The following is a 25,550-nucleotide window of genomic DNA, read 5'->3' as shown; positions in this document are numbered from 1 at the left end:
TGACTTATTTTGAGATAATTAGAAATTGCATATCCTTTAAAACATGTAGCCAGAACTTGAAAAAAATTCTGTATTTTGGTCAGTTTATCAAGTACAAAGGTAATGTGAAACCCCAGTTCTCTGAAGGTTCTAGTACTTTACCACTTTCCCTAATGAATATTACTGGCAGTTTCAGTGTGTTCTACTTTTCATTATCTGGGACATGGACAAAATGCTAAAATATCCCTTGCACCCAGGGCTGACCCCAGTGCAACTTCCCTGTGGAACTCCGACTAAGGTTGACAGTGATACATTGATGACTGTTCTGAGTGTGACCCTTCAGCTTGAATTTTTCAGACAAAATCATCTGCAATCTCTACTAAAATATGAATTTTATTAATACATCTTAACCCTGTACACATTCAACCCCACAAAAAAATGGTACTTAGTCTTACCTATTTTACCTTTATTTCTCTGGCACCTGTTCTTTTCTATTTCTCTTTTTTTAATACAATCTTGGCTCCCAAAATTGATCTCACAATCCATTAATGGGTCATTACTTGCAATCTGAAAAACATATCCTAGCTTATTATACTAGCCAATGTAAGTAATGTCATATATACTGTCTCTTGATGGCTGTCAAATAAAGCAGAATATAGTACCATGCTAATACAAGATAAAATATAATTGACGGCCACACTACTCTGCAGATCACTTTTTTATAAAAAGATAAGAGAAAAATGACAGGACTTGTGTTGTGTGAACTCATGTTGGTTATGAGAAATGTGCTCATCAATGCTTCCCAAGTAATTTCATATTTTTTCCTGGTATGTACATATAATAAAAGTTAAAATGATAGATATAAAATATCTAGGTACTTTTCTATATACATTTAAAATTAAAGGCCCCACAGTGTTCTATTGCGATTTTTTGTTTTATCCATCATTTTGTAACTTCTCAAATATAGGAGCAGCTGCTAGTGAAAGCTCTCAGACTTCTTGAAAATAAGCTATGATCTAATAATTTATTATTTTTTACATGAGAAAATTAAGAAAATCAGTAAGAGATGGCTATTTAAGAGTCATCTTTTCCTTCCAATACAATAGGAAGTTCCATGTATACATTTCTTAGTATAAGTCTACAGAAGGAATGCTTTTATCCTTTCATCTTTGAATTTTATGTTTAATTGTATTTTTAAGCTTTTATTGAGAAAGACAATTTCTGTCTCACCCAAAATTATCATTCAAAAACCTTAACAACTAAGTAGACGAGGTACTATTTTTTCCTCTATTAAGAGAAGCGCCGTAGTTATAGTGGTGTGTGACCTCTATTTATATAACATTTTTGCTTTCTATAACTCTTAAATGCTTATCAACAGTACTTAGCATCATACCCATTATGTAGGAGGTAAGTATTCAACAAATATCTAAAAAACAAATTCTGTATATGTTAATATATTATCATTAAAAATTATTTTTAGCAATGTCAAAACATATATATTCATACTTTTTATATTGGCTTGATACTTTTTTCCCTAAAAAGTATGTTTTCTATGTGGGTAAAAGCTCAGTTTTTTATTGTCATTTTCTATAAGCATTTTAAAGAATGCTTATTCTTTTTAAGAATAACGATTTTAAGCACATGTTTATTTTTAGGATTCATATATGTATCTCTGATCTGTTTGACTTTCTAGGTAATATTAATGAGATAACAATATTGTAAAATAGACAAGACTCAAAGTGTCAAATTTACAATAATTGAAGGTTTTATATGCTTTTTTTGAGGCTTTCAGCCCCTGCTTCTGATTTCTTGCCTTTCCAGTCCTCCTTTTCCAGAGCTGTCTTGGGAACAGCATTTCAAATGATGTAAAGTCCTACTCAACATCTGTTGATGCCTTGTCATACATTTAAGTGCAGACGGTTTAGCTTGGCATTCAAGAACATCCAGTATTCAACAACCAGCACTCACCCATCCAACCTCATTTCCACATTCTCCCAAATGTACTGCTCTTCAATCACAGAGAATCTCTGCTTCTTCTGGTCTATGATACCATTCCATGCATATGTCTATTACTAATTTGATACTACTCTGTGGTTACATGTAGATCTTTACCACATTGAAGGGAAGAATTATTCATTGTGACGTTCATATACATGCACATATATACATATAAAAATATAAACCACAGTACTTTGGATATACTGAGATATCTGTACGTGTTTGCTTAATTAAATTATCTGAATACCATATGAGGCTTTGTTTGTTTGTTTGCTCTGTCACCCAGGCTGAAGTGCAGTAGCATGATCTCGGCTTACCGCAACCTCTGCCTCCTGGGTTCAAGCAATTCTCCTACCTCAGCCTCCGAAGTAGCTGGGATTACAGGTGCCCGCCACCATGGCTGGCTAATTTTTGTGTAGTAGAGACGGGATTTCGCCATGTTGGCCAGTCTAGTCTCGAACTCTTGACCTCAGATGATCCGCTCGCCTCAGCCCCCTCAAGTGTTGGGATTATAGGCGTAAGCCATTGCGCCTGGCCAAGTTCATTTTAATTAACAAAGTTATGATAGGAAACTAAAGAACCTTTTTGGTTTTCAGACAGAATCTCTCTCTGTCACCCTGGCTGGAGTGCAGTGATGCAATCTCAGCTCACTGCAACCTCCACCTCCCGGGCGCAAGCGATTCTTGTGCCTCAGCCTTCCAAGTAACTGGGATTACAGGCATGTGCCACCACACCCGGGTAATTTTTGTATTTTTAGAAGAGACAGGGTTTCACCATGTTGGCCAAGCTGGTCTCCAACTCCTGGCTCAAGTGATCCACCCGCCTCAGCCTCCCAAAGTGCTGGGATTACTGGCATGAGCCACTGGGCCCAGCCTAAATACTCTTTTAAATGATAGTGCTTAGCCAATCTTAATGACCTGTGGAAATGTGATTGTGATTAACACCTACTGTATCAGTCAGGGTTCTCCAGAGAACAGAACCAATAGGAGACATATAGACATGGGCATAGATAAAATATAGAGATACTTTTTTTTTTTTTTTTGAGACGGAGTCTCACTCTGTCGCCCAGGCTGGAGTGCAGTGGCCGGATCTCAGCTCACTGCAAGCTCCGCCTCCCGGGTTTACGCCATTCTCCTGCCTCAGCCTCCTCAGTAGCTGGGACTACAGGCGCCCACCACCTCGCCCGGCTAGTTTTTTTGTATTTTTTTAGTAGAGAAGGGGTTTCACCGTGTTAGCCAGGATGGTCTCGATCTCCTGACCTCGTGATCCGCCCGTCTCGGCCTCCCAAAGTGCTGGGATTACAGGCTTGAGCCACCGCGCCCGGCCGAGATACTTTTTAAGGAATTGTCTCACGCAATTGTAAGGGATAGCAAGAATGTAATTTGTAGGACAGGTTGGTAGATTGGAAACTCAGGTACGATTTCATACTGCAGCGTTATGTGAGTATTCCTTTTTTTCTGGGAAACCAGTTTTTGCTCTTAAGGCCTTCAACTAATTGGATGAAAATCCTTTACCTAAAATCATTTGATGGTAGATGTTAACCATATCTACGATCTTTGATTAAATAAGTGGGTTTTATAGTCTAGTTGACACATAAGCATCATCATCCTACTTACCAAAACAAAGAAATATATTGCCATTATGTTGTAAATTGACAACAAATTTAAATTCTGAGAAATAATTTTAGGGCCTTTCAGATATAAACTTAATACTGTGTCTGATGTCTAAAACACTATGTTTAAATTTTATTATTAATCACAATAGAAATAAAAATATTTTAAAATGTTTTTTGTGGAATGCGATTTGAACAAAATGGAGTTTTAAGCATCCCCTGATTAATCTGTTTCCTCTTGTATGTAGTGTGAACTATTTTTACATTCCTGTTAACATTTTTAAAAATTTCTATTTATCTAGAATTCTTCTTCAATAATTTTAAGTAATTTGAAATAAATTTAATGTGTTGGTATATTATACCAGCTTAATATTTCAAAAATAAACTAATATACTAGTGAAAATTTCAAGTATCTTTTCAGATTATTATGAACATTTCACTTGATTTAAATATATTCATTATTTCCTGTTAGTCTTTTGTTTCCTGTGCCTAATGAATTACTGGTTTTGAGGCTGTCACATTGCAATTTTTAAAGGGGATCTATCAGTTTCTGTCTTTTGGCTATTTGAATTTTTTCTGTTTTTTCTTATATTGAGAACCTTCTAAAATCCAGATAACTATCCAAAATGAATTTTCATTTTTTAGGAAATAACTTTTTATTTTGGAATTCTCATAACTAATTTTCAAATTAAATAATATGCATTATTTATTCAATCTGTGCAGTCAACAATTCTTATGGAGCCCATGATCTATCTCTAGCAACATGTTCAGTGCTATAATATGGATTATCTATTCCTCTTCACAACAACTCTAAGAGGTGACAGTAGTGTCATTTGCATTTTGCCGATGATAAAATAGATACATAGAGTGGTCATTTGTGGTGGAGTTAAAATTCAAACCAGAATAAGCTGACTCCAAATCACTATGTTATGATGCCTTACATCTTTAAGTCTTTTTATCTCTGCTACAGAGGTAGACACACAAAAGAAAATGCAACAAAGCTACCTATCTATGTGGATACAGTGGTCTCTTCATTGCCCAGTCAAAAGTATTTTAGGGGTGACTCTTGGTAACAAAATTTACTCTGCTACTTTGTGTTGAAATATTTAAATGTATTCCTTTATTCATTGTTAAGTTTTACTTTTAATAATAAGACTTAATTATGCAACTTATAAAAAGATTCCCCATCAAGTTCTTTTAAGAAGCAAGCTTCTCTAATACCTTTAAAATATAATTTGAATCTGTGAGGCTATATATCAGTGTCACCTCCTAGAAAAAGTACTGAGGTGTGGCCAGCTTATACTTTTTACTTCATCCATTTCTGTAGCATGTTAATTATTTTATCTTAAATATATAATATTTTCAAAATAATAACTAAATTAGAATAAATGGTAGTACTTTAAAATAAAAGGCTAAATAGAATAGATGGTAATACATTGATTTTTTTTGAAATTTAGGTTTACTTGCAAATTGCAACAATGTGCCAACATGTAGAACAAGTGCCATAAAAGTAACAACTGGTTTTAAAAGATTAATTTGTGGTGCTGAAGGTGATAAAGACTAAAATGGATTGGACAGCACTTAAAAGTAAAATGTAATTGATTTTCAAATTAAGTATGCCTAGCAGTAGTGACAGTCACACAATAAACTCACGTATCTTTCTACAGCCTTAATGTTTTTCAAAGTTAAGAGATATAAAATATTAATACAAGCATATATTTATCATAAAATAAAGTGTAAGATTTCCATGAATTTTTAAGATAATACAAACTTCAGAGAAATTCCAAGTTTACTGTCATCTGCTTTAGGCTGTATCTATAACTCTCTTATAGTGTTAATATATTCTTGCCCTTTTCTTAGATATACATTCTGGTGTATCTAAAGAAAATCAGTTAAGCCACTGGAAGCGGTATTTTATATGACTGCATAGTAGTCAGCTGTCTGTATTTTTCTTTAATCTGATAGATATTTTACATTTTAAGAGTACCATTTGGTAAGAAAAGCATGAAAGCCATACTGTTGTACTTAAGAAGGTTTTCACTACTATTTTTAGTCTTCCATTATTCTCATGAAATATAAAACCCTGTGTTTCTGAATCATAGTAAGAAATGCTTTCTTAAAAAATAATGGATATTTAAAAATTAAAAATTGAGATCTTGGGGAAAATTGTTAGACTTCTTTTCTTTAAAACAAAAAAAGTTAAACATGGAATGGGAGAATAGGTTTATAACTGCTTTGGACGGTTTTCCAATGGTTGTGTTACTATAAATTAACACATATTCTTTAATGTCCAGGATCAATTGTTCAGCATTATGACAATATTTTTCATTCTGTAGTACATTGTGGAACCTGTTCAACATCCTGCTTACAGGGTGTGATGAGCATGCCACTTACTATACTTACTTTATCAATCTTTAAAATTACCAGTATTTTATTAGTGGCATGGACAAATCTTAGTATCTGTAGTCCGTGGGGAAAGTCGTATTTTTCTTCTTTATATGTTTTTAAATTCTGCTGCCCAAGAAATAAGTTGTGCCCTGACATATGTTTTATACTACTTGTTTGTCACCAGCTTGTTCAAATGGGATTCACTGCGCTCCTAGAGATTGTAAAGGAATTTTTGTTAATCCTTTAGGTTGTAAGGGAGTTTTTACTTGGTAACTTTTAGAAATACAGATCAAGGTCTTCTTTACTATCCTATCTCCTAAGAGAACCATAATGCTTACTTAGCACCAGACATGAATTGCATGCCAGTCAGGTGCAAAAATCATAAAAATTAACTCTATTGGGAATATAATCTAGATACCTAGAATGTAGAAAACTAGAGGAAAAGAGAAATATAATGAAATGTAACATGTTAATAAAATTCACCTCCAAATTACTGAGTATTATTTGATGAGAATTCTGACAAACTTCAAGTACTGGAATATGTTGTTATCATATACATAATTTTGTGCTTTGAAATAACTCTCCATGTCATCTTTCATAGATTTAACATATATTAAGACTTGACTGTGAATGTGTCAAAAATATTTCTTCTATTGTGTAATTTTATTGAGGTGAAATTTTCATAATAAAATTCACCATTTAAAAGTGTACCATTCAATGACATTTAGTACATTTGTAATGTTGCAATCATCACCTCTATGTAGTTAAAAAACCAAAAGCATTTGATTATTGCTATCATTTATACAATGCTTATATTGAGTACCATACATGCAATCCTTTATTAATTCATGCAGCAATATAAAGATGTAAGTGTTATTATCTCAATTTTAAAGCTAATAAAATAACGTTCACATAGCTTAGGTAATTTACTGAAGATCACTTACATAATGTGTTGCTTAGTCAGGATAAGTCTATTTCCAAAAGCTACGCCCATTCCTTTGTACTAAATAGCCACTCATCTAGCACATCTTTTATTAGTAAATGAACTTCTAAGGCAACCAGATATTTCTGTGTGGCAGCATGCACTAACATTGCAATTATTCTAGTGTGTTATTTCAGATAATTGAGAATTTGAAAGTTTGCATAAGATACACCTCTAACGTGTTCAAATATTTTATTGAGATTAAAATGTTTGTTAACTATTCCAAATTGTATTTGCCAACTATCACGTATAGAAAACTGTTTTACTTTCCTTACCTTTTCGTTGCCTTTCAGATACGCTTCTTCTGTAAAGGATGGCTCCCAGTATTTTGTGCTTCTGATTGTTACAGATGGTGTTATCTCAGATATGGCCCAGACTAAGGAGTCCATAGTTAATGTAAGTGGGGGTCACTCCCTATTGGACTGGCTACATGACAACATGGTGCTACTTAGAGAGAGACTGGAGTCTATTTTAGTTAACGAGAAAATAAAATCACCACACCTTTTCAGCATATTGCGTCCTTAACCTTATCCAGACAATGCATATACATCTTACCACTGTTCCATGGGGATCAAGCTAAGGGGTATGAATATTTTAGTTAAAAAAAATTCTTGCCGAAAGAAAAAAACAAAGATAATAGCATAATTTTCACAGGCATGGGTGTGTTTGCCTCTATTAGTTTGATCTATTTGTATACAATCTTGTGATTTATACTGGTTATTTCTTAACATTTGCATTCCAGTTAGAGGAGAACTATGATAGCTAATTGCTATTTCTGTAGAACTGGATAGTGACTGATTGATTAAAAAACCATCCTGCTGATTATAATTCTTAATTGTATGTTTGTTTTTTTAGGGTTATTTGATCATTTACTAATCTATAAAATCTATATTTACTATATGGTAATCTGTAAAGTAATAGTTTTTACTCTCTAGTCTCTAAGTTTAGCAATGTTTGGCACGAAGTGGACATTTGATAAATATAGGCTGCAGGAATGAATTTCATTAATATGCACTTTAAAATATGGACTTAGTAATTTAGGTTTAACTAAGAAGGCATGAGGCCCTGAGGAATAATTAGTCATATTTCAGTGACCTTCATAGCGAAAGATGTGGTTGCTCTAGTGTTCTATCTATCTGTTGCTGGATCAATCTCACATTCTTACTATTAAATTATTTAAGTGATGATATATGATATGTTATATGGAAAAAACATGTTATAACATGAAATATTTAGTCTCCCTCAAAATCCTCAAGGATATTTAGTGCATAACAGTATTAACTTTCTGTAATGATCATTTGTGTTCACTCATTTACTGTGAAAATTGTTTTTTCTAACCTTGGGTATAAATGAGGTAGATTATAATAATACTACTATTTTATGAATCTGATACCACTTTCCCCTTTAGCAACTGAAAGATTTTTTGAGGAGAAAGAACATGAAAAGAGGACAAAGATACCCAAAGTCAGCTTAGAAAGGTTTTGTCTGAGAGTAGCAAGTGGAAGTAGATGCTCCTTACCTTCTATTTGATCTTACCCAGGGCTGGTCATTTCCGAAGAATGTCCCACTGTATTAATGTGTGCAGAGAGTTTGGAAAGGATAAGAATGGAATTGAGTATATTATTCTGTATTAACAATTTTGAATATGTTCACAAATTATTTTAATGAACATCTGTGAAAAAAATATTAAATAAAACTGGCTATATTTGCTTCTTAATTATTATTTTTTCTTTTTTAATTTTGTTTTTTAGACAGCCTGTTGCCCAGGCTGGAGTGCAGTGACACGATAATAGCTCACTGCAGCCTTGAACTCCTAGGCCCAGGTGATCCACCCCCCTCAGACTTCCAAGTAGCTAGGACTTCAGGCACACACCACCACACCTGGCTAATTATTTTTTGGTGTAGATGAGGTCTCGCTATGTTGCCCAGGCTGGTCTCAAACTCCTAGCCTCAAGCAATACTCCTTCTTTCACCTCCCAATGTGCTGGGATTTCAAGTGTGAGATATCATTCCTGGTCTTTCATTATTTTCTTAAGAACTCAGTTTCTTAATTGAAACCTAATTGTGTTTTCTCTTTGAAGGCCTCAAAACTTCCAATGTCAATAATTATAGTTGGTGTTGGACCAGCAGAATTTGATGGTGAGTAGTAAAATTTCAATAATATTCCTTGGGAATTCATTTAATCTGATGTAACATGCTCTTAGGTTTCTGCCATTCTTGTCTCTGTAGAAGGATGTGACTGTGTATTTGGGTTTGTATATAATGTTCCTGTGTCCATAATTAGATATATACATAGATAGCTCGTGATGATGTCTATTCAGGTGTGCCAATTAAAAGATCCTGTCTTTTGACTAGGATATTATCTCTCTAGTTTATAGATTATTTCAACATGTAGCTTTCCATTTCATTAGAGATAGTTTATACCTCAAAATAATATTTCCTAAGACTGACAGAGTGATAAATTGAGTTTTTGTTCCCAAGGCAAAACACACTCTGGGTTCACTAAAACCCTTTAAAGATGAGTGCTAAATTAATAAATCATTAGGTTGTGAAAAGAAATGTTAACATAAGCATAATATGTCAATTTAATGGGTTTTCAGGCTCTAGCTAGTTGATAGACATTAGCCTTATAAATAAAGAAGTTGTGTCATATGAAAGAGCAAAGTAAAATGAAAATGGAGCTGACCAGCTGAAATTTAATGAGACTTTACATAATTATGCTAAATTGGCATGCTGGGTAGTTTTTCATTTAGGCTCAAGCCTTGTTCAAATGCCCATTAAGAGACAAATGTTTGTGTTAACGAGTGATCTGGGTAAATGTTTCTAGTCATCTGATAAATTCCTTTAAGAGAACTCTGTGCCAGACAGCAAGTACGCAGACACATAATATTCACCCGGTTCAGGTGTTTTATATTAACAATGGCAGCTTATTTAGCTTGAGGCTTTGGAAATGAGAATGGTTTTAGAATTATTGAAACAATCTTTGGTAAGTTACTGGTTAACTTAGGCACATAGGTGGCTAACTAGAGTGTAATTATCACTGGGGTGATTCTTATTTAATGACCAGTCCCTCCTCCATGAGGATAACACAGAGCTGTCAGTCTCAGGTAAAGCACCACAGGCAAGTTGTATTGCTGACCCTGGAGTCCCTAAATTCTAATCTTGGCTGGTCATCCTTTCTAGCATTATAAACTTACAGTTTCAAAAGCAAGTCATTTATCCCTCACTGACACTGCTTCTGCTGATATTTTCTCTATCTCTATTAGCATCTACTTGAGTTGTACTTCAGACATGAATTTCAGATACCTCTCTGGAGACAGGAAGGCTAAGACATCTTTCCTGTCCATGCTTTGCACACTTGATAATCTGCATTAATTAATGATAGACTGTGATTCACAAACTTCACCAATTGGCTAAAATAACTCACACTTTCTTCTTTGACTACTATTTGCTTTTGCCTTTGAAGGATATATCTTTCATGGGTATATCTCAGGTCTCTCAGACTCCTATGGAAGTCCACCATTAGGCATATGACCTCAGAGATGGTAAACCTCAATCAGTTCTTTTTCTTTGAGAGCCCCCACACCTGATTCATAAATGCAAAGCCACTGACCCTTCCTGGTATATATTTCTGGTAATATATTTCTATACAGAGCAGCAGACACAGCCGTTTGGCTACTGTCCTTATCCAATAGCCACAGGTATTTATTTTCTTTGTTTCTTTAGTTCCCAGAAAATTTGTTCGGGTTTTAAGGTATGGTAATTCATCATTTCTTTCTCTGAGGTCCTGAACTAACTGAAAAAAATATATATTCAAGAATCATTCTGATCACTCTATCAGCCTTATTACTAGCAATGCAGAATTTGAGAACTTGGGTTAACCTGTGAATAATCACATTCCCATTACTTCCCCCCCCCCTCGCCCCCCCGCCAGATTAAATTATCTCATTCTTATCTCCAGGACTTCTCCTTATAGAAAGAGGCAGAGTTTTGCTTATTAAGCATGCCACTGAGAGAAATTACACTTAAATGGTGCTGCTCCAAATGAGAGTGATTCAAGCTCAGTTATTTCTCCTAATCTTAGTAATCCTATTCCTCTTTCCATGCAGAAAGGTAAATGAAGATTGTAGATGAAAAGGGAAGTTGTCTTCCCAGAAGTTAGAGTGAAATTTTCCTCTGGAAACATGGGAACAGGGAATTAGGCTCCTGTAACACCTGGTTTCTGTTTTCACCATGATGGAAGTTTTAATGGGATAGAAAAACTTAGGGCCCAGTACTAGAAAAGTAGATTATTCTGCTAGGAGACAATAGATGCTTCTCTGAAGTATTTTTCTTTTTTTCCTTTCAAAACACATCTCTTCCTGGCTAAAAAAAAAAGTTCATATATTAAACTCATGTTTAATATAGAAAAATATCTGACTAGTCAAATTGTTGCTGTCCTATCAGAGGAGCCTCTCATGGCACTTCCAAATCTACTCTAGAGTAAGTGTATATATCACACATATATGAACTGACTGACGGAGATCCAACTCGCAAATTGTATTAGTCCGTTTTCACACTGCTATAAAGAAATACCCGAGACTGGGTAATTTATAAACGAAAGAGGTTTAATTGACTCACAGTTACACATGGCTGGGTAGGCCTCAGAAAACTTAGAATCACAGTGGAAGGGGAAATGGGCACATCCTACATGGTGGCAGGAGAGAGAGAGAGCATGTGAGAGGGCAGGAAAGAAGGCTATTTATAAAACCATAAGATCTTGTGAGAATTCACTCACTATCACAAGAACAGCATGGGGGAACCACCCCCATAATCCAGTCACTTCTCTCTCTCTACATGTGGGGATTACAGGTCCCTCCCTCAATGAGAATGGGAATTACAATTCGACATGAGATTTGGGTGGGGACACAGAGCCAAACCATATGACAGATTTCATCAGCTAACCACATAAATCCAACATCTACACATTTTTTAACCTGAAAGACATTGTTTGCATGGGCAAGAAATACAATATTTTGCCATCTGTCCTTTGAAGGTAGAGGAAATAAGAATAAACTGTTAGATTGAGTATTTAAATTTAACTCTGTATTTTGATAAGACCATTTGAAAACTATCTACATAAATTTCCCCAGTGACTCTTTTTCACTCCTGAAAAAAGAACCTTTATTGTGAAGAAAGATTTCTCAAAGCAAGATTTCTTTATACTTAAAAGGCAGCCAAAAAGTCAAATTAAAGCAGCATCTGGCTATCTGCTTTGATTCGAGTTGGACGAAGGGGATAAATAAAAGGGTTTCTAACTTCATTGTGACTCCCATGGGTAGAAAGAAATGCAGATCTGTCTCATACACCTTTCCAGGAAGAGGTAATGGTGGGAGACTGGGGTTCATAATCTCCGTCTGCTTGAGGACCAGATGGTCTGCAAACCTGAAGAGTAGACCTGACCCCTCCACCACTTACACACCATCTCTCTTGTTTCTCTCAAAAGCATAGCCTCCACTTCTTGCTGTCTACAGTGTTTTAAACCATGGGACATGCTGAAAAGTGGGAGATATTTTATAGGACCTCATGCTAATACAGTATTGCCTAAATGACTGTCCTTTTTTTCATTAATTGGAATGAAACAAAGACCAATGGGGATTGTAGAGGATTGTGGAAAGTGAGACCTAGATTATCATCTAATCCTTGTTTCCCATTTTAGCATGAGTATAGGGTAATTGTTGTAAATTATTAACATGTTAAAGAATAATGGAGAAGTGTTTGTGACCACTGGATGTTACCATTGGTGCGTATTTATGTCCCAAAGTAATGTGAAAATTGTAAAAGCAAATTTAGATATAAAAAGAATTAATCACTGAAAATATTTGAACATAATAAGTTATATTTACATATCCAAGAAGTAAGGGAGATTAAAACATGTCTTTTGCATTGGGATAATTATCTTATTATTGATAATATAGTTTTTACATAATTATGATATATATTGTACACCTTGACAAATTATTGAACAGTAGCTCTCCGTTCATTTGTATACTCGCAATGTTTCAGCCCAAGCATTGACTCATGAACATGTGTAGAAAAGTAAAATTGAAAAGAATGTTTTTAACCCAAATACATTATCTAAGCACCGAAGAAAAGAGTAAAGAAGTGAGGATTGTATGCTGACTGAGCAGTATTGGAGTCAGGTAGAGAGGTGATGAGGCCAAAATTATAATTGTAAGTGGCTCTCTGGAGTCTGGTGAATGTCATATGTATACAAAATGAAATAACAGCAATAGAATTATACAAGCACAAATTAGCATTCCTCATGTAATTAATTATTTAGAGAATTCTCACTGAAAACTTAATAAACCCTAGAAAATGTTCTTAATTGCAGCATGGCATTACTGTATCACCAGCTGTCCCATTATATCGCAGCACTTCCAAATACCAACTGATCTAGGAAATGTCAGAATTATTTCTTAATCAACAAAAAAATTGTACTTCAGAAAAATCATACTTTATCCAATCAGTATAAGAGCAGAGAAAATGCCTCTGTTTTTAAATATGTTTGTAAAGTAAAAATTGGGCAGTGTGTGTATGTGCATGTGTGTATGTGTATGTGTATGACTTTGCCGTAGTTTCAGTAAAAATAAAGTTCAACTTGTAATTGAAAATTCTATGATGATTAAGGCCAAGCTTCTTAAATTAGAAAGAAAAATTAAAATTTGATGGATTAACATCACTTGCTCAGTCATGTAACCATATAATCCGAAGTTTAGAACTGGTAGAATGGAGAGATAGACTCAGAAACAGTTTCACAATGACTGGCTCTGCTCACCTTTCAAAGAGTCACACAAGATCTTGGCTCACTTTGTCTGTAAAATGCACACTTAGTCAAGTTTTGTGTGAGAAATGAAGACCTGAAGGGATCAACATGCTTGCTTTCTTTTCATAGGACATTTTGCTACTTCATACATCTTGATTTCCTTACTGTCCACATTGTTTTAGTATTTGGCTGAAATGTACTGAATAAATGATCATATTTTCTCTTAAAGCAATGGTTGAATTGGATGGAGATGATGTCAGAGTCTCCTCTAGAGGAAAATATGCTGAAAGAGACATTGTACAGGTAAGAAATAAATCTTTTCCTACTTTACTATTGCTAGAAAATATCACTGGGATATTTTAACAAAATTAGAAGCTAGAAATATAACAGTTTTTTTAATGATGCTTTTCTATTTATTAGTCTCAACAAAAACTAAATATATTTTAATCTGGTAGATACTCAGAGTAAATAAATTTAGTAAAAATATACCAAAAACTTTGTATGTATTTTCATACTTCCCTCATAGATTATGGTTAAGAAAAAATAACGAAACAGATTCTAAAATATGTCATATATAAAAAAATTATATCTACATATAGAAAAGGCTAGAATTAAGAAAAATACTTAACTAAAGCCTATTATTCTGGAAGTGAATATAAACAATCAGTAATTAAATGTAATTAAAATTTATAATTGAAAACAAGGTGTTAATTCAGCTAAATAGTTGCATAAAATTTCCATATTTTTTAGTATGTCAGAATGGAAAACAAGCTGTGAAGTATATCTTTTTGGATAGGAAAAGGAAGAAGGTCTCAGTACCATTTGAGCACATGGTATCAAAATTTTAAGGGAGCAAACAATGAACTTTAATATTATTTCCTAAATAGTAACATATATATTCACCCATAATACAGTCATTAATAGAAAATAATTTGTGATTGTAAGAATTGAAGAAAGAGCAGAGAAACACAAAGGGTGGCTCCACAGTCAACAGGTTTATTTCAAACCTGGGAGGGACTTTTGACTGAATTAGGTCAGAAGCCACACTCTCTTACAGACCAAGAGTTTTTAAGGATTCAGGGTGGGAGAGTTTATCAGAGGCTTGGATTGCTTCTGTGTCTCTTTGTTGTGCTTATCTGGGAGGGAGAGTTGTGTGTCTGCTCCTATACATCTTTCTGCAACTTCAGGCATATCCTTCCGAGTCTGCGTTTAGCTTCCCTATCTTAGCGCACCTGAAGGGAAAGGAATGTGTTTACTAAGGCCCACTGTTTTATTGGGCCCATTGTATAAGGGTAAAGTTTGGCAGTTACCTGAGAGACTTTTCCTCCCACCTCCCTCTGCGCCCAAGCTGTCTTATCTGTGTTTTATTGTCTGCTCTTTGTGGCTGCTTGTAGTTAGAAGAGAAGTAATTTCCTTAAAATGCATGAGGCTAGAAAGAGAGCTGGAACTTACAGTGGCCGTGTTTGTCCGAGATGACTGTGCTCCTGCTCTATCAGGGATCATACAGAATTTGGTTCTAATTCTGACTTTTCCACTATGATAACTTGGATAAGCTTTCTATATTTCAGTGTTTTGGGGAATAAATGGAATTGTGAAGATTAAGTGAGATCATGCATATAAAATACATTCCTGAAATAGAACTTTTAGACAAAAGAACAACAAAAAATACTTGAAATAATTTGAGGAAGTAATAATATAAAGTAATCTGTTAGTATGATAATATAAAGAGTAATGTTGATAAAGATTCAAAAATAATTATTCTTCATTAGCCAGCAAAATTAAATTTTAAAATAAAAACTTCTGTAAAATAGTTTTTTTAAAAAAGATAATTGAATATTATGTAAGCTTTTCAACCTAAAGAACTTGATACAGTAAAAATCACATTCACATAAATGATTAGGTTAAAAGCAGCTGAGAAAAGGAACTTGGTGATATTGTCATTTGCTTAAGAAGCTCATTATGTGTTTTTGTTTTTTCTTTTTTTTTTTTTTTTTTTTTTTTTTTTTTTTTTTTTTTTTTTTGAGACAGAGTCTCGCTCTCGCTCTGTCGCCCAGGCTGGAGTGCAGTGGTGCAATCTCAGCTCACTGCAAGCTCCGCCTCCTGGGTTCACACTATGCTCCTGCCTCAGCCTCTTGAGTAGCTGGGACTACAGGTGCCCGCCACCATGCCCGGCTAATTTTTCTGTGTGTTTTTTTAGTAGAGACGGAGTTTCGCCATTTTAGCCAGAATGGTCTCCATCTCCTGACCTTGTGATCCACCTGCCTCGGCCTCCCAAAGTGCTGGGATTACAAGTGTGAGCCACTGCGCCCGGCCCATTATGTGTTTCTTTCATAATTAGACACATGATTATTCACCTTAACCTCATCAGCATAGTTAAAGGTCTAAGTAATTACACTTTATTTAAAATCTCTCTATAATATCCTTTCAGTTTCAAAAAAATCGAATTACTGCATGGAAGTATGAATTTGAAGTGTTTAGAATGTGTTATGTTGCTGTCCTAATGCATTTTTACCAAGTTAGCAGAGGCAACCTCATATCTCATAGTTCCATTTAAATGATGCTTAAGAGAAGCGTGGTATTACTTTCTTCATTAGGAAATAGCTAAGATTGCTCACATGATTAAGGTTCCTTTTAAGAAGGCCAGTAGGTTATGTTAGTGACAACCTATTTGCATTAATAAAAATTGTCCTTGATCATGAAACTAATCAATCAATAGATATATTACATTGAACAGAATATTGAGATAGGTCACCGATGATCTGTGAAACTATACGTTTGTCACTGTGGTCTTGAACAAGTAAAAAAAATTTCTCTGTCTTTGTTTCATTATTGGTAGACTCCAAATTCTTTCATCTTTGCTCCTCCCTTGATGTTGTGAGTCTCAAAGGAAGTAACAGACATAAAATACTTTGTTACTTACCAATAGCGTAGGTATATATTAGTATAATTATGTAAGTTTTTGCTTCTTGAAAGTCAGAATCCGACCGGGCGCAGTGCCTCACGCCTGTATTCCCAGCAGTTTGGGAGGCCAAGGTGGGAGGATCGCCTGAGGTCAGTAGTTCAAGACCTGCCTGGCCAACATGGTGAAACCCCATCTCTACTAAAAATACAAAAAAAATTACCTGGGTGTGGTGGCAGGCGCATGTAACCTCAGTTACTTGGGAAGCTGAGGCAAGAGAATTGCTCGAACCCAGGAGGCGGAGATTGCAGTGAGCCAAGATCATACCATTGCACTCCAGCCTGGACAACAGGAGTGAAACTCCGTCTCAAAAATGAAAAAAAAAAAAAAAAAAAAAAGCTGAAGGATTCTGACTTCTATCACCATAAAGTAACACTGGGATCCCAAAGATTTTGAACACACCTGGGGATACAGGTGAACACTCAAGGGATTCTGCCATGTAAAGTTGAACTGAAGAATAGTGAGGTCTTAACATTTACTGAACAAGAAATTAAAATGTCCCTAGGAAATTAGTGGCACCCTTAATGACAGTGGCATCTTGACTTACATTCCTGCATTGACTTAGAGATTCAATGTACTCTTTTCTACTGTCATGGAGAAGTTTCTAAGTGGTGGTCAGTACTTTACATATCAGATTGATCATTTACATTCACATTGTGTAAAAGAATTGGCACCTCCTCTCTCACCTTGAATAAGGCTAAACATTCCACCATCAGAGTTTTCCAGGTTCTACCAGTCACTAAAAAGTTTTTAAAGCAAATTATTTTAAAGGAGAGAAACACTCTTGAATATTTAGAATAGTGGGGTTGCAAGTGTACATGCAGGATAATATTTTCAATCTTCCCATGGTCAGAAAAAAACTGTAAACCAATTCTCTAAAATATTATCAGATAATAGGGTCTATTTCTGCTTTCCATTTCTCACTGTTTGAAGTGAATCCAGTTTATACACACAACACAATTGAAATTCCAGATTTCTCAAGTGGATAAAGAAAACCCTAAGGTGGCAAATAATAGTATGTAGCTGAGGTTCAGCAGAAAATTGGGGGTAGTAGATAGGGTTTTATTATTATAGTAAATATTAAATACCTTCCTTTTCATATAATGATATTTAACCCTTTATTAAGTGTTTCATGTGCTAGGCAGGCTAAGAGCTATAGCATTATATCACTCAGTCCTTAATTTACTTTATGTGACAGGTACTTTGATTATTGCATTTTACAAAAAAAAAGGACATGAAGCTAGCTCAATTCCTCTTGTCCACAGTCACCCAGCTAATGAGAAGTGGACGAGGATTTAATCCTAAAATGGCTGATTCTAAAATTCTTAAGATGTATTCTGTATAATTTTGATTCTAACACCTAAACATGGCATTTAAGATTATCCGTGACCTGATTTCAGGCTTTTTTTTTTTTTTTTTTTTTTTTTTTTTTGAGACGGAGTCTCGCTCTGTCGCCCAGGCTGGAGTGCAGAGGCGCGATCTCGCTCACTGCAAGCTCCGCCTCCCGGGTTCACGCCGTTCTCCTGCCTTAGCCTCGGGAGTAGTTGGGACTACAGGCGCCCGCCACCTTGCCCGGCTAATTTTTTTGTATTTTTAGTAGAGACGGGGTTTCACCGTGGTCTCAATCTCCTGACCTCGTGATCCACCCGCCTCGGCCTCCCAAAGTGCTGGGATTACAGGCATGAGCCACCGCGCCCGGCCTTCAGGCTCTTCTTTAGCTAAATACACACAGAAACAGACAAACATACTGTACTTTATCTTAATAAACTAACTTCACATCACACATTTCCGTGGTTCTTGCTTTTATTTTCACTTGTCATTTTACCTGGAATACTCTTCCTCCTCATCTGTGCCGATTGAAATCCTATACTTTGAAATTTCTCAACATAGAGCCTGTCACACAGCTCTCTCCAAAGACCTCACTCGCCACACCTGGATGAATTTTCACTTTGTCCCCATATTACTTTGTATCTTCCTAAAAATACCGGTCATTGTTTGTCTTAAAGTTATTTACAGATAAAAAAAAACTGAAGCCAGCCCCAGAACAAAAGTTATTTAGGTCATAAGTTGGTAGATCCAGATTTCCAAGAGTGTTCTGGTTCTAAAACCGGTGTTACTCCTATTATAATGCACTGTCCTAAAAGACAAAATTTTAATGAAAATTATTAAGATCTATTACCCTTTTTATATTACCGAAGTGGCTAATGAATTCAAGTCAGATCCATTTGAGTTCAAATAGTGATTCTGACATACTCAGAGCTGATCCTGGATAAGTTCATTAAACTTTCTTTCAGTTTCTTCTTATGTGCATTCAAAGTATATAAGATTCTTGTGAATATTAAATGACATATTGTGCTAAATCTCCTAGCAGAAGACTTCCCAAATACCAGTTGCTCAATAAATGATTATCAGTACAGTACATCTGTGCAGTCCAGTGGGAAGGCATTTTTTGTCACTATTTCATAGTAGCTGTGCCCTAACATATGACAAGGTAGTAAGTTTTATGTGTGATTAAGTCTCATGGCCTCATTATTTAATTTCATGTCACTATAGTATAAATAGTAAGCAGGATGGTTATTAGTCTAAAACTTAGGTGACTTATTTTCTTAAGTCAATATACATAAAGGCTTTCTATTTGTTTATGCTATGGATTGGCCATTGTGTATAATGCAGTGCCATTCCCCCTGGCTGCATGTAGCTGCTGGGCCAGCCTATCATTTCCTTAAAAATTATATTTAAATCATATTTTCCATTAAAAGAATAATAACCTTGAGGGCTTAGACTTGAAAATCACTAATGGAGCTCTGCACAGTAGGAACAATCCAGCAAAACTGAGCAGAGCAGTAACTAAAAGCCCATTTGTCCAAACTAATTCAAACTTGTTTTTACGAATAGGCAAAGCAAGCAGTTAGAGCAGCCATGTGGAACATTTTCCCTATGCTGGTGGGTGCTGAAAAAAGATGTAGAGTAACAAGTATACCATACTTCCTATAGAATAAAATGCATTTATTGGTATTCTTTATATGAATGTGATAAATTAGTACAAAGAAAAATTGATTTATTCTTCTAAATATTATAAGGGTCCAAATTACCATGTGGTCAACATGCATTCACAAATGTGTGGGAATTATTTTGGACAAGAGGTTCCCAGGTACAGGGATCAGAAATGATGGACTAATAGAGGTAATAAACAGAGTGGCCTAAGAAGTTGAGTGGAAACCTGTAAAAATAAAAGGATATGAGCAATCTTCCAAGAAAGAGGGCAATTTTGCCATGAAAGTTTTAAGATCTGAAATAAGAGGTATAGGAAATTTCTGAAGTCATTGTCTTTTCTCTCATTATAAAGTACCTTGTGACATGACTGAAGAAATAAATGTTCCTTTGGAAAAGGTTTAGTTTAGGCTAGTGACTTTTTTTTATCCTACTCCAGATATAAGTGTGGGATGAAGGATACTCCTGTTTGATAACCCTGACTTCTATGACAGTTGTTCTCAACCTGTAGGCAGTGCCCCCTAATGTCCAAATGGAATATCAGACTCTGTGCTTACCTAACAAACCTAAGCTAAATGTGATATATACTCCCATTCTAGGTTGAAATTGAGGATTTCTTTTTTACCTGTTATTTATAAACTGTTTTAAAGAAGAGTAGAACTGTGTGTATTCTAAGAACAGTGATGATTATGAGCCTTAGCTTTGAGGTTCCAGAGTGTCATAAAATTCTTAAAAGTGAAATTCAATTTACCTCAATTAAAAAACATCTGCATATCCTGTGGGACTTGCTGAAAAGGTGAAACAACAGTGTTTTAAAATTTAAAAAGGCCAGGAATTACTGTTTTAGATGAACTGATACTGTATTCAAATTTGAAAGAGATAAAATTGATAATAATCTTCATTAAAGTTTGATATGAATATAAATTGAAAACTATTTTCAAAATTGCTTTATATTGACTATATAAAGGTGTAAGTTAATGAATAGAAAAGTAATTATAATGATGGCTTTCATATATAATACATATTACAAATTGAACTGCTACTGTTTAAGCACTTTAAGTTTTAACTTATTTAATACAAAACAATGAAATAGGTATTATTTTATTGACATAATTATACATATTTCTAGGGTACAATGTGATGTTTCATTACATGTATGCAATGTGTGATTATTCTATCAGGGATAGCATACCCATATCTCAGACATTTATTTTTTTGGTCGGGGACATTCAAAATTCTGTTTTCTAGCTATTCAAAAATATGCAGTAAATAATAATTAACTATGGTAACCCTACAGGGCTAGAGAACAACAGAATTTATTCCTCCTATCTAGCTGTAATTTTGTATCCATGAACCACAATCTCCTTACTCCTCTTTCCCGACCTATCCTTCCCAGCCTATAGTAACCGCTTTTCTACTCTCTATTGCTACGATATCAACTTTTTCAGCTTACACATATGAGGGAGAACATATATATTTATTTTTCTATGCCTGGCTTATTTCAGTTAACATAATGTCCTCCAGGCTTATCCATGTTGCCACAAATGACAGAATTTCATTTTTTATGGCGGAATAGTATTTCATTGTGTACATATGCTACACTTTCCTTATCCATTCATCTGTTAATGGACACTTAGGTCAATATCATATCCTGGCTATTGTGAATAATGCTGCAATAAACATGGGAATGCAGCTATTTATTTGACATACTGGTTTCCTTTCATGTGGATAAATACCCAGTAGTGGAATTGCTGAAGCTTATGGTAGTTCTGTTTTCCATAATGGTTGTAATAATTTACATTCCCACCAACAATGTATGAGTTCCCTTTTCTCTACATCCTTATCAATATTTGCCATTTTTGTCTTTTTGGTAATAGCCATTCTAACTGGGATGAGATGATATCTCACTGTGGTTTTGATTTGCATTTATCTGATAAATAGTGATTTTTCCGCATTTTCTCATTACTTTTGGCCGTTTGTGTGGCTTTTTTTGAGAAATATCTGTTTAGGTCACTTGCCCATTTTAAAATCAGATTCTTTGCGGGTTTTTGGTTTGTTTTTTTGTTTTGCTATTGTTTGAATTCATTGTATATTCTGGATATTAATCTTATTAGATGAATAAAATGTTGTCTCTTCACTCTCTTGATTACTTCCTTTGCTGTTGAGAAGATTTTAGCTTAATATAATGCCATTTATGTAGTTTTACTTTTGTTGCCTAAGTTTGGAGGCCTTATTCATACAATTTTTTGCCTACTCGTGTCCTGATGCATTTCCCCTATGGTTTTTTTCTAGTAGTTTCATAGTTTAGGATCTTACATTTAAGTCTTTAACCCATTTTGAGTTGATTTTTATATGGTGATAGATAAGAGTGTAGTTTCATTCTTCTGCATGTGGATATCCAGTTATCCCACCACCATTTAATGGAAAGGGTGTTCTTTCCCCAGTGTATGTTCTTAATGCATTTGGCAAAAATCAGTTGGCTGTAAATATGTGGATTTATTTCTGAGTTCTCTATTCTGTTCCATTGGTCTATGTGTCTGTTTTTATGCCAGTGCCTTCCTGTTTTGGTTTCTATGGCTATATAATATATTTTGAAGTCTGGTAATGTGATACCTTCAGCTTTCTTCTTCTGGCTCAGAATTGCTTTGGCTATTTGGAGTCTTATGTGGCACCACACATTTTAGGATTGTGTTTTTCTATTTCTGTAAAGAATGTCTTGGCATTTTGACAGGTATTACTTTAAATCTGTAGATTGCTTTGGGTAGTATGGTCATTTAAAAATATTAATCCAATCCATGAACACGAAATTTTTATTTTTGTGTGTCTTCCTAAATTTCTTTCATCAGTGCTTTATAGTTTTTTATTGTAGAGAGCTTTCACCTCTTTGATTAAACTTATTTCTAGTTTTTTTTTTTTTTTGGCTATTATAAATGGGATTGCTTTCTTGATTTCTTTTTCAACTAGTTTGCTATTGGTATAAAAAAGGTCACTGATTTTTGTATGTTGATTTTGTATCTTACAACTTTTCTGAATTCACTTATTACTTCTGACAGTTGTGTTGTGGTATTCTCAGGGTTTTCCTTATATACAATCATGTCAAATGCAAACAGGGATAACTTAATCTCTTACTTTCCAGTTTGGATGCTGTTCATTTCTTTCTGTTGCCTAATTTCTCTGGCTAGGACTTCCAGTGCCATGTTGAATAAGGATGGTGAAAATGGGCATCTTTCTCTTGTTCCAGTTCTTTGAGGAAAAGTTTTCAACTTTTTTCCTTTCACTATGATATTAACTGTGGGTTTGTCATATTGGCCTTTACTGTGTTGAGGTATGTTCCTTCTGCACCTAATTTACAGATAATTTTTATCCTGAAGAGATGTTGTATTTTATCAAATGCTTTTTCTGCATCTATTGAGATGATGTGTTTTTTGGTTTTTTTTTCTTGCTTTCATTCTGTTCATATGATGTGTCACATTTATTGATTTGCACACATTGAACCATCCTTGCATTCCTGGGATAAATCCTACTTGATCATGGTGTATAATCTTTTTGATGTGCTGTTGTATTTGGTTTGCTAGTATTTCGTTCAAGATGTTTGTGTCTGTATTCATCTACAGGAATACTAACCTGTAGATTTTTGTTGTTGTTGTGTCCTTTTCTGGTTTTTGGTATTAGGGTAGTTCTAGCCTTGTGGAATACATTTGGAAGAATTCATTCCCCTTCAATTTTATTTACTTATTTATTTTTATTATATTAAATTCTAGGGTACATGTATACAGTGTGCAGGTTTGTTACACAGGTATACATGTGCCATGTTGCTTTGCTGCACCCATCAACTCATCATTTATATTAGGTATTTCTCCTAATACTGTCTCTCCCTGAGCCCCCCACAGGCCCTGGTGTGTGATGTTCCCCACCCTGTGTCCAAGTGTTCTCATTGTTCAATTCCCACCTGTGAGTGAGAATATGCAGTGTTGTTTCTGAGGCCTCTGTTCTGATCCATTGGTCTATAGCTCTGTTTTGGTACCAGTACCATGCTGCTTTGGTTACTATAGCCTTCTAGTATAGTTGGAAGTCAGGTGGCGTGATGCCTCCAGCTTTGTTCTTTTGGCTTAGGATTGTCTTGGCAATGTGGCCTCTTTTTTGGTTCCATATGAACTTTAAAGTAGTTTTTTCCAGTTCTGTGAAGACAGTCATCGGTAGCTTGATGGGGATGGCATTGAATCTACAAATTACCTTGGGCAGTATGGCCATTTTCATGATATTGATTATTCCTATCCATGAGCATGGAATGTTCTTCCATTTGTTTGTGTCCTCTTATTTCATTGAGCAGTGGTTTGTAGTTCTCCTTGAAGAGGTCCTTCACATCCCTTGTCAGTTGGATTCCTAAGTATTTTATTTTATGTGTAGCCATTGTGAATTGAATTCACTCATGATCTGGCTGTTTGTCTGTTATTGGTGTTTAGAAATACTTGTGATTTTTGGTTGGTAGGCTATTAATTATTGCCTCAATTTCAGAGCCTGTTATTGGTTTATTCAGAGATTCAACTTCTTCCTGGTTTAGTCTTGGGAGGGTATATGTGTCAAGGAATTTATCCATTTCTTCTAGAATTTTTAGTTTATTTGCATATAGGTGTTTATAGTATTCTCTGATGGTAGTTTGTATTTCTGTGGGATCAGTGGTGATATCCCCTTTATCATTTTTTATTGCATCTATTTAATTCTTCTCACTTTTCTTCTTTATTAGGCTTGCTAGTGGTCTATCAATTTTGTTGAGCTTTTCAAAAAACCAGCTCCTGGATTCACTGATTTTTCTGAAGGGTTTTTTGTGTCTCTATCACCTTCATTTCTGCTCTGATCTTAGTTATTTCCTGCCTTCTGCTGGCTTTTTGATTTGTTTGCTCTTGCTTCTCTAGTTCTTTTAATTGTGATATTAGGGTGTCGATTTTAGATCTTTCCTGCTTTCTGTTGTGGGCATTTAGTGCTATAAATTTCCCTCTACACACTGCTTTAAATGTGTCCCAGCAATTCTGGTACATTGTGTCTTTGTTCTCATTGGTTTCAAAGAACATCATTATTTCTGCCTTCATTTCGCTATTTACCCAGTAGTCATTCAGGAGCAGATTGTTCAGTTTCCATGTAGTTGTGCGGTTTTGCATTAGTTTCTTAATTCTGAGTTCTAATTTGATTTCACTGTGGTCTGAGAGAGAGTTTGTTGTGATTTTTGTTCTTTTACATTTGGGGAGGAGTGCTTTACTTCCAATTATGTGGTCAATTTTAGAATAAGTGCAATGTGGTGCTGAGAAGAATGTATATTCTGTTGATTTGGGGTAGAGAGTTCTGTAGATGTCTATTAGGTATGCTTGGTGCAGAGCTGAGTTCAAATCCTGGATATCCTTGTTAACTTTCTGTCTAGTTGATCTAATATTGACAGTGGGGTGTTAAAGTCTCCCATTATTATTGTGTGGGAGTCTAAGTCTCTTTGTAGGTCTCTAAGGACTTGCTTTATGAATCTGGGTGCTCCTGTATTGGGTGCATGTATATTTAGGTTAGTTAGCTCTTCTTGTTGCGTTGATCCCTTTACCATTATGTAATGGCCTTTGTCTTTTTTGATCTTTGTCTAAATCGAGCATTGCAACCCCTCCAGTTTTTTTGCTTTCCATTTGCTTGGTAAATCTTCCTCCATCCCTTCATTTTGAGCCTATGTGTGTCTCTGCATGTGAGATTGGTCTCCTGAGTATAGGATACTGATGGATCTTTACTATCCAGTTTGCCAGTCTGTGTCTTTTAATTGGGGTATTTAGCCCATTTACATTTAAGGTTAATATTTTTATGTGTG

The 25,550-nt window shown here is 35.0% G+C and overlaps 1 protein-coding gene across 6 annotated transcripts in view; it reads left to right on the top strand.

The window, feature by feature from the left end:
• Window positions 1–25,550, top strand: part of CPNE8 (copine 8) — a 239,232-nt gene that overhangs the window by 206,861 nt on the left and 6,821 nt on the right. For all 6 annotated transcript variants that reach the window (XM_050750139.1, XM_050750138.1, XM_050750135.1 and 3 more), the window contains 3 exons: window positions 7,253–7,355; window positions 9,041–9,098; window positions 13,994–14,067. In XM_050750139.1, the coding sequence (XP_050606096.1) occupies window positions 7,253–7,355; window positions 9,041–9,098; window positions 13,994–14,067 (235 nt within the window). The remainder of the gene's footprint in view (window positions 1–7,252; window positions 7,356–9,040; window positions 9,099–13,993; window positions 14,068–25,550) is intronic.

Source organism: Macaca thibetana, chromosome 11 (assembly GCF_024542745.1).
Source record: "Macaca thibetana thibetana isolate TM-01 chromosome 11, ASM2454274v1, whole genome shotgun sequence".
Lineage (NCBI taxonomy): Eukaryota > Metazoa > Chordata > Mammalia > Primates > Cercopithecidae > Macaca > Macaca thibetana.
Note: the sequence above shows the minus strand (reverse complement) of the source record. Positions and strands in the feature narration are given on the sequence as shown.